The 13,381-nt window shown below is 47.2% G+C and overlaps 1 protein-coding gene across 1 annotated transcript in view; it reads left to right on the top strand.

Annotated features, from left to right (window-relative positions):
• Positions 1-13,381, top strand: part of RSPH10B (radial spoke head 10 homolog B) — a 50,676-nt gene that overhangs the window by 36,076 nt on the left and 1,219 nt on the right. Inside the window, exons 15-19 of the mRNA XM_047779518.1 lie at positions 1,510-1,617; positions 3,455-3,598; positions 5,348-5,473; positions 7,052-7,145; positions 12,884-13,082. Coding sequence (XP_047635474.1) covers positions 1,510-1,617; positions 3,455-3,598; positions 5,348-5,473; positions 7,052-7,145; positions 12,884-13,082 — 671 coding nt within the window. The remainder of the gene's footprint in view (positions 1-1,509; positions 1,618-3,454; positions 3,599-5,347; positions 5,474-7,051; positions 7,146-12,883; positions 13,083-13,381) is intronic.

The raw sequence follows: 13,381 nt of genomic DNA on the forward strand, positions 1-13,381 counted from the left end.
CATATGGAGACTCCCAGGCTAGGGGTTGAATCGGAGCTGTAGCCACCGGCCTACGCCAGAGCCACAGCAACGCTGGATCTGAGCCGCGTCTGCGACCTACACCACAGCTCACGGCAACGCCGGATCGTTAACCCACTGAGCAAGGGCAGGGACCGAACCCGCAACCTTATGGTTCCTAGTTGGATTCGTTAACCACTGCGCCACGAAGGGAACTCCCTTTTTTTTTTTTTTCATTTTCCATCATGTTCTAACCCAGGAGACAGTACACAGTTCCCTGTACTGCATAGTAGGACCCCATCACCCATCCATTCTAAACATAATAGTTTTCATCTACCAACCCCAGAATCCCTGTCAGCACTCCCCTCGCCCTCCCACCCCCAAAGTCCCATTTGGCACCCCCACCCCCACAAGTCTGCTCTCCATGTCCATGATGTGTTTCTGTTTTGTCGATCATTTGCGTCATATTTTAGATTTTACATATAAGTGATAGGATATGGTGTTTCTTTCTCTTTCTGACTTCACGTAGTATGAGAGTCTCTAGTTCTATCTTTGTTGCTGCAAATGGCGTTATTTTGTCCTTTTTTATGGCTGAGTAGTATTCCATTGTGTATATGTACCACATCTTAATCTATTCATCTGTTGTTGCTTTGTTTTTAAACCTGGATGAATATCTCTTAGTCCACTGAAGAAATGAATGATGTGGGGGTGGGGGTGCCAAATGGGACTTTTTTTCTCTGCTCTCACTTTGCCTCTGTTCCCTCTAAGTCCTGCTCTCCTTCCACAGCCATGTTGGCTTTGTTCTCTGGCTTTTGTATTAAGGCTTCCCCTATAATATGTATGGAACCTTGGCTGTCCATTCAGAGGTGGGACTGTGGCACTCTAAGCCTGATCCGAAGCTCTTGTGGATGGGTGGCCCTTGTCAAAGATTAGGTTTCCCTGTGTAATAACCAAGCAGGAAATTGGCCCACCGGCTGCAGACATGGTTCAGATCCTACGTTGCTAGGGCTGTGGTATATGCCGGTGGTTGCAGCTTCGATTTGACCCCTAACCTGGGAACGTCCATATTCCGCATGTGCGGCCCTAAAAAGAAAAAAAGTTAAAATTTAAAAAACCAAACAAACCGAAAGGGCTGCTGCCTTCCTGAGCTCCAACTGGACTTGCCTTGTCTCTTGACCCCCTGAGCTCTGGTCCTTGTTCTCCTGAGGCCCCAGGGCAGCACTTTCCCACCTGTGCAAGCGTGCTGGGATCTCCCATCTGGGTCGGCTTCTCTCCCATTCTCTCTGTCCTACGCTGATGCCTCAGAAATCTTTCCCGGGATCATCCAGGGGTTAGGGAAGGAGTGGACAAGTAAATGGCAGGGTTAATCCAGAAGGCTTTCCAAAGTGGCTCGTTTTGAAGACATTCACTTCCGGAGCACTTCCTTAAAGTGGATTGAAGTAAACTGAATTGGAGATCCCCAGCTGTTTGTAATTCTGGCCATTCTGGTTTGACTGTTTGCTTCCTTTACAGACCTTCAAAATGATAAATAAGAAATTAACGGCAACCAAATTCGTGGAGGTCCTAGCAGAGGATAATCCTTTCATGCACGACGGAATTGACAGCAGCTTTGAACTTGAGGTTCGTAAAGAGGCCTCACAAATGGTACAGAGGCCATTCAGGCTGTTTGTCTGGCCTCAGATACCAGTGGCGCCAGCACGGCCCCCTCCGAGTCCACGTCTGACCCCCGCGTCGCACCACGTCCTTGCTGTCCCCACCTCAGTACATTGGTCCTTGCTGTTGTCCCACTGCCCGGCCTCGCTTGGTTTAGACAACACATTTCCCACCCGTGGTTCTGAACGCTGGCGGTCAGAAATCAGGGTGCTGGTGCAGCTGGTTCCTCCTGAGGGCGGTGGCGGAGGGGTGGTCCCCTGGCTGATGGTGGCCGCCTTCCCCCTGGGTCTCTTCACACTGCCTCCTGTGTTGGTCTCTGTGCCCGAATTTCCCCCTTCTTCTAAGGTCGGCGGCCACACTGGATCAGCACCCCCCCCCCCCACCCCCGGCCCAGTGGGCTCCCTTGAGCTGGATTATGTGTCCGTCTGAGGATCCTGGGAGTTAGGACGCCAGCTCTTCTTTGGGAGACACAATCCAACCCCTAACAGTCTCCCCCTTCACCCCTCCCTGTCCCCCCCAACCCCCCACGCCCGTTCCCATCCTCCCGACATACAGCTCAATTGAGCACCCCAGGGGTTCGGCGTCGCCTCGGGAGCCGCGTCACCCCCACCTCTGTGCTGCCCCTCGCGCACCCTGCGCCCCCCCCCCCCCAACTGAAGTTCCCTTTCGGATCTCCTACCCAGACTGCATCCTCAACAAAGACTTTGGGCCAACTTTCTCAAGGTGACAGGCAAAAGGAGAAGCCGGGACACCAAGCGTATGCTGGCGGTGCACACTTAAGGCAAAAATATTCACTCACCTGACATTTCCAGAACACCCATGGTGTCGGGGGTGTGGCGTCTGAGGTCTGCTCTCTGCTGGGAGAGAAAGATGCAGGAACGACATGAACAGAAGCGCTAAGAAGAAATCCAAATCCCTGCTCTAGGGCATGTGTCCCCTGGACGTTTCGTGTCACTGCCAGGCGGTAGCCGCTGGTCCCTGGGTGGGGCAGGAACTCAGAAGCCTGTGCATTTACCTAAGCAAACAGCTACGTACGTCCCAGCTGCCACCTCCTGTACTAAGCAGGTGTCTCATTTCCCCAACCTGACCCGTCCCTGGGAGGGTCTCCGAAAACCATTAGGCCAGGAACGTGAGGCTACAGGGACGCTCACCAGAGCCCTGGAAGCCGGTGGAGGCCAGTTCGGGGCCTCTGCTCAGATGAGCAGGCCTTCTGGCTCCGACACAAGGGGCTCTGGGTTCAGGCCTGACAGGCGTGACAGGTGGGTGGTCCGAGTCTGAGCAAGTGTCCCCTGCAGAGACAGGCCCATGTGGCTGGGCTCATGGACGGTGGGGGGCACAGCAGCAGAGGGGGTGACACTTGCACTTGTCACTTGGGGTTATGGGGGGGGGCACTTCTCTAGTTGTTCAAGAAAGAAAAGTCTTTTGAAAATGACTGTCTGCAGTCAGTTAATACGAAATGAAATTGTTTCCTTCAAATAGAAAAATGATTTACAAACCTAGTGTGAACATACATCCTAACTGATTTTTACTATTCAATAAGTAATTTTATTGTAAGCTGATGGGTAGTGTTAACTTCTGTACAGCAGAGTGACTCAGTTACACATACCTACATATGTCTGTATTTCTTCATCTAATAGATCTTTTAAATGCTGCCATTTTTAGCACGGACTGGTGAGCACCCACGATGCCTGAGTGTTGAATGAGGTGGTCCTTTCTGCAGAACAGAGACAAACACCCAGAGGACTCGGGGCCACCTCGAGGTATTCAGGATGAGTAAGGTCCTTTGTATTTTCCTCTATTTCAGCTGGTTTTCCTGGAATTCTTTGAAGCTCTGTTAAGCTTCGCATTCATCATTGTGGCTGACCAAGCATCTAAATCCTGTGTCAGTTCTCCAAATGATGACCTGCCTGGAAACAAACTTGGAAGCACTTACCTAATGGAAAATCAGGTAGCAGTTAATGCCTTAGAATTTAGAGCGTAGGGGGGATGGTTTTATTCTGGCGTGATTAAACTGTCAGCAAAACTACCTTGGGCCTTCATAGCCCTTCAGAAAATAACTTAAGACTTAACAAATAATTGAAGACTTTTCACACTTGGGAAGGCGTGTGTTGTCTTTGTTCTTAAGTGAGGAAGAATGTTTCCTGGCCATGGCAGGAGATCCATCTGCAGTGGTTTTGTTTTTTCCCTTGTAGGGCCACACCTGAGGCATGCGGAGCTTCCCAGGCTAGGGGTTGAATTGGAGCCACAGCTGCTGGCCTGCACCACAGTCACAGCAGTGCGGGATCTGAGCCGCGTCTGCGACCTACACCACAGCTCACGGCAACACCAGGTCCTTAACCCACTGAGCAAGGCCAGGGATCGAACCCAAGTCCTCACGGATACTAGTCAGGATCTTAACTGATGAGCCAGGATGGGAGCTCCCACCTGAGGTGCTTTGTTGTGAAACGTTTCATCAGCCCATGATCTAGTGTTTACAAAAGCAGGGAGGCTGAGGAACAGCTTCTGCAGGATGCTGGGGCCCTGCTCATGGTGCTGGGCAGTGGGTTCACAGCAAGGCCTCTGGGGAGCAGGGACATGAGGGCAGTGACCAGAGGATCCAGGGGCTGGATCACATTCAGACATTGAGCCGGGCTTTCAGGTTTGTGGGCGGGAAGGATTCCTGATTGTCAAGCCCTTCCTGTGGGGCCCCAAGGGAGTGTTAGGGGCTCTCAGAAGCCCCAGCTGGGAAACTCAAGGAGTCTTCCTGCCATTTGTCGCTAAGGGGCGACTCTAACCCCTCATGCCAGAGCTCCGGGTTCAGCCTCGGCAGTGCACAGAGCAGCCCGCAGCCTGATATGCCTCCTCCAGGCCACGGGGAGCCTGGTCCAGGCCACAGGCTGGGTCTGGGCTCTGCTTGGAAGGAATTCATCCTTGATCGCATGGATGGCAGCACCACGGACTCCAGGGACCAAAGACGAGCGCTCTGGCCCAGGGGACATCCTCAGAAACCTTTAGGAAAGGCCACTTCTGGTTTTCAATCTGGGACCCCCCATCTGTCAAGATAAACTAAGATCTTGGAGTTCCCATCGTGGCACCGTGGAAACGAATCCAACTAGGAACCATGAGGTTGCAGGTTCGATCCCTGGCCTTGCTCCGTGGGTTCAGGATCCGGTGTTGCCGTGAGCTGTGGGGTAGGTCACAGACGCAGCTTGGATCCTGCATGGCTGTGGCTGTGGCTGTGGCTGTGGCTGGCAGCTGCAGTTCCAATTGGACCCTTAGCCTGGGAATGTCCATATGCCGCAGGTGCAGCCCTGAAGAGACAAAAGACGGGGGGAAAAAAAAAAAAAAAAAGATGAACAAGTCCTATTTTCACCATACACTGGAGAATAATGAGCCGGCAGTGAGATAACTCGTGGTACGTGCCGACAACATGAACTGAAATAATTGCACTGGGTGAAAGTAGCTCAACACCACAGGCCCACACACCGTTGTCATTCTAGAAAGTGCAGAGATGAGTCGTTGCCCGAGGGGGGGGGATGGGGTGGTGGCGACTCACTGTCTGAGGCATTGGTTCCACAGTGGAGACTCGTCAAAACTCAGCCTCCTAGCACACTTGATGTGCAGTTTATTGTAAATCACTCACACCGCGTTAACATGGTGCGCGCGTGTGTGAGTGTCCCCATGGGAACCAGAAATCCTCTCGTTTGTCCTTGATCAGAACACCCAGAACCGGAGTCCAAGTGCCGTGACGAGCCAGGATTCCGACATTCAACTCAGCAGCACCAAGTCCTCGTCCAGCCAGTTAGGACGCCTGCTTGATATCAGCAAAATGCGGCAATCGGAGGTCTGTGTTCACAAATAGCCATGTTCCGAGGCCCTGGTGTCCCCCGCTGTTGTGCACCTGCTCTGTGGCGAGGGCGCCTCCAAGTGCCAGGGGTGTAGCGGGGCCAGAAAGCGCGTCCTCTTGTGGGCCTCACGTTCTGGGGAAGACGGGGAGGTGGTGACAGCCAAGGGCAGTAGGAGCCCAGGCTGGTGGGGTGTTGGCCAGGTGCCCGCGCTTCCTGGGTGTTGGCTTGTTTAAGCCCAAATGACCTCAGGTGCTGTTACGGCTCCAGGGGCGACCTGAGGCACAGAGAGGTTGAGCAAGTTGCCCGCAGATCCACAGCGCCGCAGAACTGCTAGGTGGAGGGGCTGGGGGTTTGTATGCAGGCAGCTCGACTCCAGAACCCACACCTGGTGGCGCGAGGTGACACCTCCCACACTTTGGAGGCATCAGTGATGCGGTGGGAAGCAGGGCAGGCAGGTGACAGGGAGGGCGCCAAGGGAAGGCCTTGGAGGACAGGACATTTGAGCACTCCTGGCAGCCACCGGGAGGAAGGCTGTCCAGTGCCGAGGCCCCAAGGCTGGAAGGGTGGCTGGAAGGGACGTGTAGCAGCGGCGTAGCCACATCTGTGAGGCCCAGGGAGATGGACCAAGTGAGGCAGCGCCCGGCCGACCGAGGCCCCCAAGCAGACGGCCAGTGGTCTCACGATGGCTGTGCTCTCGATGAACCTGGAAGGAAGCTCTTGGAATTATCTGAAGGTATTTCGAAGGCTGTGGAGTTTGAGAGGAAAAGAGAAAGCAGAGCCGATTCTGTGATTTTTGGCCTGAACTGGAAGGTCAGAGTTAAATAAATAGCTGCCATTTATCATGAAGCTGCCATTTATCTAGAGCTGGGGGGAGATAAGGTTTGGGGGTAAAAGCAAGGGGTTGGTTTTAGACGTGTCGGACTTAAGGTGCCCGATTAGACATTCAAGTGGTGACAGCAAGTGGCAGTTGGAGACAAAGTCTGTGGCTCAAAGGTGACAGCAAGCTGGAGGCAAATGTGGCCGTAAATAGCATATATACGGTAATGAAAGCTACTAATAGAGAGATTAACAAATGCTTTCCCAATAGACCCACAGAAGATTTTCTAATCTTTGGTTTCTTGGGCTATCCTTTCAGTAGATACAATAGCTCTGTTACTCATTTCCTTAGTAGGAAAAATATACAGGTTAAAAATCATCAAATTAGCATAAAGGCAATGGTCTCATTTATTAATGCAGAAAATTAGTTTGAGGAGCTCCCATTGTGGCTCAGTGGTAATGAACCCAACTAGTAACCGTGAAGATGTGGGTTCTATCCCTGGCCTCACTCAGTGGGTTGGAGATCTGGTGTTGCCATGAGCTGTGGTGTAGGTCACAGATGTGGCTCAGATCTGGTGTTGCTGTGGCTGTGGTGTAGGATGGCAGCTGCAGCTCCAATTGGACCCCTAGCCTGGGAACTTGCATATGCCATGGGTGTGGCCCCCAAAGGCAAAAATAAATAAATAAATCAGTTTTATTCCAAAATGATGCAGATGTCATATTTTGCCGTATGCTTTTTTTCTTTTTTTACATAAAAGCCCAAGATCAAGAAGTCTCTAAGTGATGGAAGAACGTCCAAAATGAATTTTAAATCTCTAGGAAAAGGGCTAACCTTTCTTTTATCTCAAAATGGTGAGTGTTTTAATTAGACAACATTAATATTTGTAAACTGCTGCTTATGAATCATATAAAGGTTATAAAAATGTGCAACCATCTTTTAAAAAATAAAATTAAGCTGATGTCGCTGTTTCCACTTCTGCCTCCTGGCGTGACAGCGTTCACTTTTCAAGGCATTGATCTTTTTCCCTGTATTCTTCCCACTCTTATTAGATAGAACTGACATTCAGTGCTGTATAACTTTAAGGGGTATAGCCATAATGAGTTGACTTAACGCACTGTGAAATGATTACCAACCACAATGCTTTTAGTTACCATCCCTTTCATAAATACAAAAAAAATTTTTCTTGTGATGAGAACTCTTAGGATTTATTCTCAACAGCTTCCATATGTAATACACAGCAGTGTCAGCTGCATCGTCATGTCATACCTTGATAACATCTCTGGGACTTATTTATCTTAGAACAGGAATTTTGTGCCTTTTGACCAACTTTATCCAATTCCCCTCCCCTCTTCTCCTTCCTCTGGAAACCACATATCTCTTTTTCTATGTTTTTATTTTTTTCGATTCCACTTGTCAGTGAGATCATGCAGTGTTTGTATTTCTTTGTCTGACTTATTCCACGTAGCATAATACCCTCAAGGTCCATCCATGGTATTGCAAATGGCAGTGTTTCCTCCTTTTTATGGCTGAGTAATATTCCACTGTATATATAGGCCACTACTTCTCTATCCATTCCTTTGTTGATGGACACTTAGGTTGTTTCCATGTCTTGGCTACTGTAAAAACGCTGCTCTAAACATAGGGGTGCAGCTGTCTCTTTGACGTAGTATTTTTACTTCCTTTGGATATATTCCCAGAAGTGGATCATATGGTAATTCTGTTGTTCTTCTCATTTTTCTTTTTTGAGGAACCCACACTGTTTTCAATAGTGCCTGTACCAATTTACAATCCCATGAAAAGCGTTTAAGGCTTTCCTTTTTTCCATATACATGCCAGCATTTCTCTCGTCTTTTTTTTTTTTCCCCCTTTTTTCTCTTTTAGGGCGCTCCTGCTGCATATGCAGGTTCCCAGGCTAGAGGTTGAATCGGAGCTGTAGCCACCGGCCTACACCACAGCCACAGCAATGCCAGATTCAAGCTGTGTCTGCAGCCTACACCACAGCTCATGGCAATGCTGGATCCTTAACCCACTGAGCGAGGCCAGGGATCAAACCTGCGTCCTCATGGATACTAGTCAGATTCATTTCTGCTGAGCCACGATGGGAACTCTCGTCTTTTTGATGCAAGCCATTGTGACAGGTGAGGTGATGACTCATTTTGATTTTGGTGGACATTTCCCTGAGGATTAGCAATGTCAAGCACTTCTTCAGGAACCTGTCGGCAGCTTATCCATCTTCTTTGGGAAAAGGTCTCTTCGGGTCATTTGTCCATTTCTAAATTGGATCACCATTTTTCCTACTGAGTTGTATGAGTTTTTTTGTATGTTTTGAACATTGAGCCCTTATCTGATAAAAAATTATTTGCAAATATTTCTCCCCATTCCTTGGGTTGTGTTTTTAGTTCGTTGTTTCTTTTGCTATGTTAGATTTTTAGTTTGATATAATCCCACTTTTTATTTTTGATCTTGTTGCTTGTGCTTTAGGTGTCATATCCAAAAAATCCTTGTTGAAACCTATGTCAAGGAACTTTTTTTCTATGTTTTTACCCCTAGTTGTTTTATGGTTTCTGGTCTTACATTTAAATCTTTAAACCATTTCAAGGTAATTTTGTGAGTGGTGTAAAATAGGGGTTTAGTTTCATTCTTTTACTCCCAGCACCATGGAGTTCCTGTGGTGGCACAGCGGAAATTAATCTGACTAGGAACCATGGGATTGTGGGTTTGATTCCTGGTCTCACTCAGTGGATTAAGGATCCGATGTTGCTGTGAGCTGTGATGTAGGTCGCAGATGCGGCTTGGATCTGATGTTGCTATGGCTGTGGTGTAGGCTGGCAGCTGTAGCTCCGATGGGACCCCTCGCCTGGGAACCTCCATATGCCGTGGGTGTGGCCCTAAAAAGCAAAAAAAATAATTTAAAATTTCCCAACACCATTTATTGAAGGGACTGTCTTTTGTCCATTGAATTTTCTTGGCTCCCTTGTTACATTTTAGTGGACTATATATGTGGGAGTTTAATTCTGGGCTCTTGGTTCTGTTCCATTGGCCTATATGTCTGTTTTCAAGCCAGTACCATACTGTTTTGATCATTATAGCTTTACAACATAGCTTGAAATCAGGAAGTGTGATGCCTCCCACTTTGCTGATCTTTCTCATGATTGCTTTGGCTATTCGGCGTCTTTTGCGGGTCCATATAAATTTGAGCACTGTCCCCCATTTCTATAAAAATTAAGACTGGAATCTTGATGGGGATCTCATTGATTCTGTAGATAGCTTTTGTTGATATTGACGTTTTAACAATATTAATTCTTCCAATCCATGAACACAGGGTACCTTTCCATTTATTTGTGTCTTTATTTTCCTTTATCACTATCTTACAGTGCTCAGAGTAGAGTTTTTTCACCTCCTCCATTAAGTTGTTTTTGATGGTATTGTAAATGGGACAGTTTTCTTTTTTAGATAATTCCTCTTTACTGTATAGAATCATCTAGAGTACAGAAAAAGCTGTATAGAAACAATTTTTTATGTTAAAATTTTGTATCCTGCAACATTACTGACCTCCTTGATTAGATCTCATGGGGTTTTTTTTTGGTAGAGTCTTTATGTTTTTCTGTATATAAAACCACATCATCTGTAAATAGAGACAATTTTTCTTCTTCTTTTCCAATTCTGATGCCTCTTTCATCTTTTTCTTGCCTGACTGCTTTGGCTAGGACTTCCAGTGCTGTGTTGAAAAGCAGTGGTAAGAACAGACACCCTTGTCTTATTCCTGATTTTAGAGGAAAAGCTTTCAAACTTTCACCATTGAGTATGACGTTAGCTGTGGGCTTGTCGTATAGATGGCCTTTATTATGTTGAGGTAGGTTCCCTCTGTTTCTAATTTGGTATGAGGTTTTTTTTGTTGTTGTTGTTTAATGATGAATAATGTTGAATTTTGTCAAATGCCTTTCCTGCATCTATTGAGATGATCATGTGTTTTTTTTCCTTTCCATTCTATTAATGTGATATATGACACTAATTTGCATATGTTGAACCACCCTTACATCCTAGAGATAAATCTCACTCAGTCATGGTGAATAAATCTTTTAATGGGCTGATGAATTTGGTTTGCTAGTATTTTACTGAGAATTTTTGCATGTATATTTATCAGAGATATTGGCCTGTATTTTATTTTCTAGTAGCTCTGGTGTCAGGTGATGCTGACCTTGTGAAATGAATTTGAGAGTGCTCTCTCTTCTTCAATTTTCTGGAATAGTTTGAGAAAGAGTGGCATTAATTCTCCTTTAAGTGTTTGGTAAAGTTCAGTGAAGACATCTGTTCAGTGCTTTTCTTTGTTGGGAGATTTGATTCAATCTCCTTCACATTTTGTTTCTTCTTGATTCAGACTAGGTAGGCGGTATGTTTCTAGGAATTTTTTGGTTTCTTCTAGGTTGTTCAGTTTGTCATCCTGTAGTTGTTCATAGTAGCCTCTTGTGATCCTTTGTATTTCTGTGGTATCACCTGTAATGTCTGGTCCCTTACCCTGCCTTAGTCTTTTTTACAGGTCTCACTAATTGAAGCTTATTTGTACCCCCATCCTCTCCCCACCTCTAGAATGTAGGTGTCATACTTGACAGTTCTGTTCCCAGAGCCTCAACAATGCTAAGCATATGTTAGGGATGCCTTTCCATCCTCTTTTCTTTGAAGTGATCCAGTCAGAGGAGACCCTATTTCTTAATTCAGATTCTTTCTTCTGTCTGATTTGCTCTGCTGTTGATGCTCTCTCCTGCACCTCATTTCATTCACTGTATTCCTCAGCTCCAGAACGCCTTTTTGGTTATGATTTCTATCTCCTTGTTAAACTTCTCAGTTTGCTGGTCCCCTCCCCCCCAGTTTCATTGAATTATCTTTAGGGTTTTGTTTTGCTTTGTTTTTGCAGCTCACTGAACTCCCTTGCAATAGCTACTCTGAAGTCTTTGTCAGGTAAATCACAGATCTTTATGTCTTTGGAAAAGCTCTGGTTTGTTAGTGGAAGATTACTGTGATCCTTTTCAGTGGCATCTTTCCCAGACTTTTTATGCTCCTTGAAGTCTTATATTGCTCCATCACCTCCTATAGTCCTTCCTAATTCCACTGGCAGAGAAGTACCTCCCTTGACCCCTGCTAGGGATTCTGAGGCTTTTTCAGATCGTCTGTGGACACACTTGCCTCAGATTTCTTGCTCCTGCTTGTGGCACAATCCTTAAGTTCATATTCCTTCTCTCGACCCTGCAATGCACCAGGCCGGGTGCTGAAAGCCTTCCTTTTGTTTTCCCACGATCAGTGCCAAAGCTCGTCTATGGTCTCTCCCTGGCCCGGAGGTTTGGGCCAGCTCTGTGTGCGTGCTCACTAGCCCCCTGCCAAAGCTCACCCTCACCATCACTGGGAGCTGGCCACTGGTTGGAGGTACGTGTGGGTAACACACCTGCGGCACTGGGGGGTTCCCCTTAGACAGCAGGTGCCAGTGACTTGCTCTCTCCTTGGATTTGCATTTTTTAGACATTTTGTATAAATGGAACCCTGTGCCTTTTGCATCTACTTCTTTCACTTGTAATTATTTTTGGATTTGTCCATTTTGTAGCATGGATTAGTATTTTGTTCCCTGGTATTGCTGAGTAGTATTCCATTATGTGAGCATACCTGAGCTGTGTCTGCAACCTACACCACAGCTCACAGCAATGCCCTATCCTTAACCCACTGAGTGAGGCCAGGGATCAAACCCACATCCTCATGGATACTAGTCAGCTTCATTACTGCTGAGCCACCGTGGGAACTCCCAGTATCAACTATTTTAACTACATTCCAAAGTGGGTATCTGTTAGTCTTGGTATATGTGAAGCAACTACTTACCCAGTCAATAATTTGACCTACCTTCTTATTCAGTTCACCATTAAAATCCTTTGTAAAATTTTCTTGGGAGTTCCTTTGTGGCTCAGCAGGTTGAGAACCCAACATAGTCTCCCATGAGGATGCGTGTTCCATGCATGGCTTGCTCAGTGGATTAAAGATCTGGCATAGTAGCAAGCTGCAGCGTAGGTCATAGATGCAGCTCGGATCAGGTGCTATTGTAGCCACGGTGTAGGCCAGCAGCTGCAGCTCCAATTTGACCCCTAGCCTGGGAACTTCTATATGCTGCAGGTGCAACTGTAAGAAGAAAAGAAAAAAAAATTTTTTTTCTTAATGAAAACTGCCTTTAAAAACAACGTACGCAAAAATCATTTTTTTTTTCTTTCTCTGGAACATGGAAATGTTGTAAATTTTCCAAGATTTTAATTTTAGAAAGCCAAAATATTTAAGGTATTTAGAAAAAAATACAGGTACTAAGAGACATGAAGGCAATGCTGACAGTCATAGCTGTGGTCACCTGAGGCCCTCCTTGTTCCAAGCAGTCACTGAAGCATTTTGAGGTTATCGGAACCCTCACGAGCCCATGAGGAGCACAGGGTCACCCCATCTTATGGGGGAATGAGGCCACTCAGCCCACGACAACAAGCGACACAGGTGGGGAATATGAACGCAGACACCTAAGGGATGGCAGGACTGTACAAATGCTCATTGTAATCAAACTTTCTTCCAGAAAAAAAAGAAAAATCCAAGGATGAAGAGAAGGAAAAACTCCACACATGGATCAATACTCTGTACGTCTTTTTTGTGAACACTCTCTTCCAAGCACATAAACGTGAAGAAGCCCTCAAGGAGAAAGTCAAGGCAAACCGGCTGCATGCCGAGGCCGTGGCCCAACAGAAGAAAATGGAAAACGATGAGCTGGAAGCGAGGTAACCCGCCAACAGCCCTTGGCTCCCTCCTTCCTCGTGGGTTATCCTTCTCTCCTGTCCTCTGTCGCTGCCAGAAGCTGCCGACCAAACATTTTCATTAAAAGTCAACAATTCCCTAAGGGTGGCACATCCTCAGTGGGGCTGGGAACCTGGAACCACCTGCTCTGTCCTGGCTTAGCGGGTGACAACACCTGTGTCCCCAGACGCACACAAAGAGGCGGTGTGATGTGGTGGGGCAGGTCACCGACCCAGACTGCCCAGGTCCTCACCCCGGCCCCGCCACTTAGAACCCCTGGATG

The sequence above is a fragment of the Phacochoerus africanus genome, chromosome 5, assembly GCF_016906955.1.
Source record: "Phacochoerus africanus isolate WHEZ1 chromosome 5, ROS_Pafr_v1, whole genome shotgun sequence".
NCBI classification, from domain to species: Eukaryota; Metazoa; Chordata; class Mammalia; order Artiodactyla; family Suidae; genus Phacochoerus; species Phacochoerus africanus.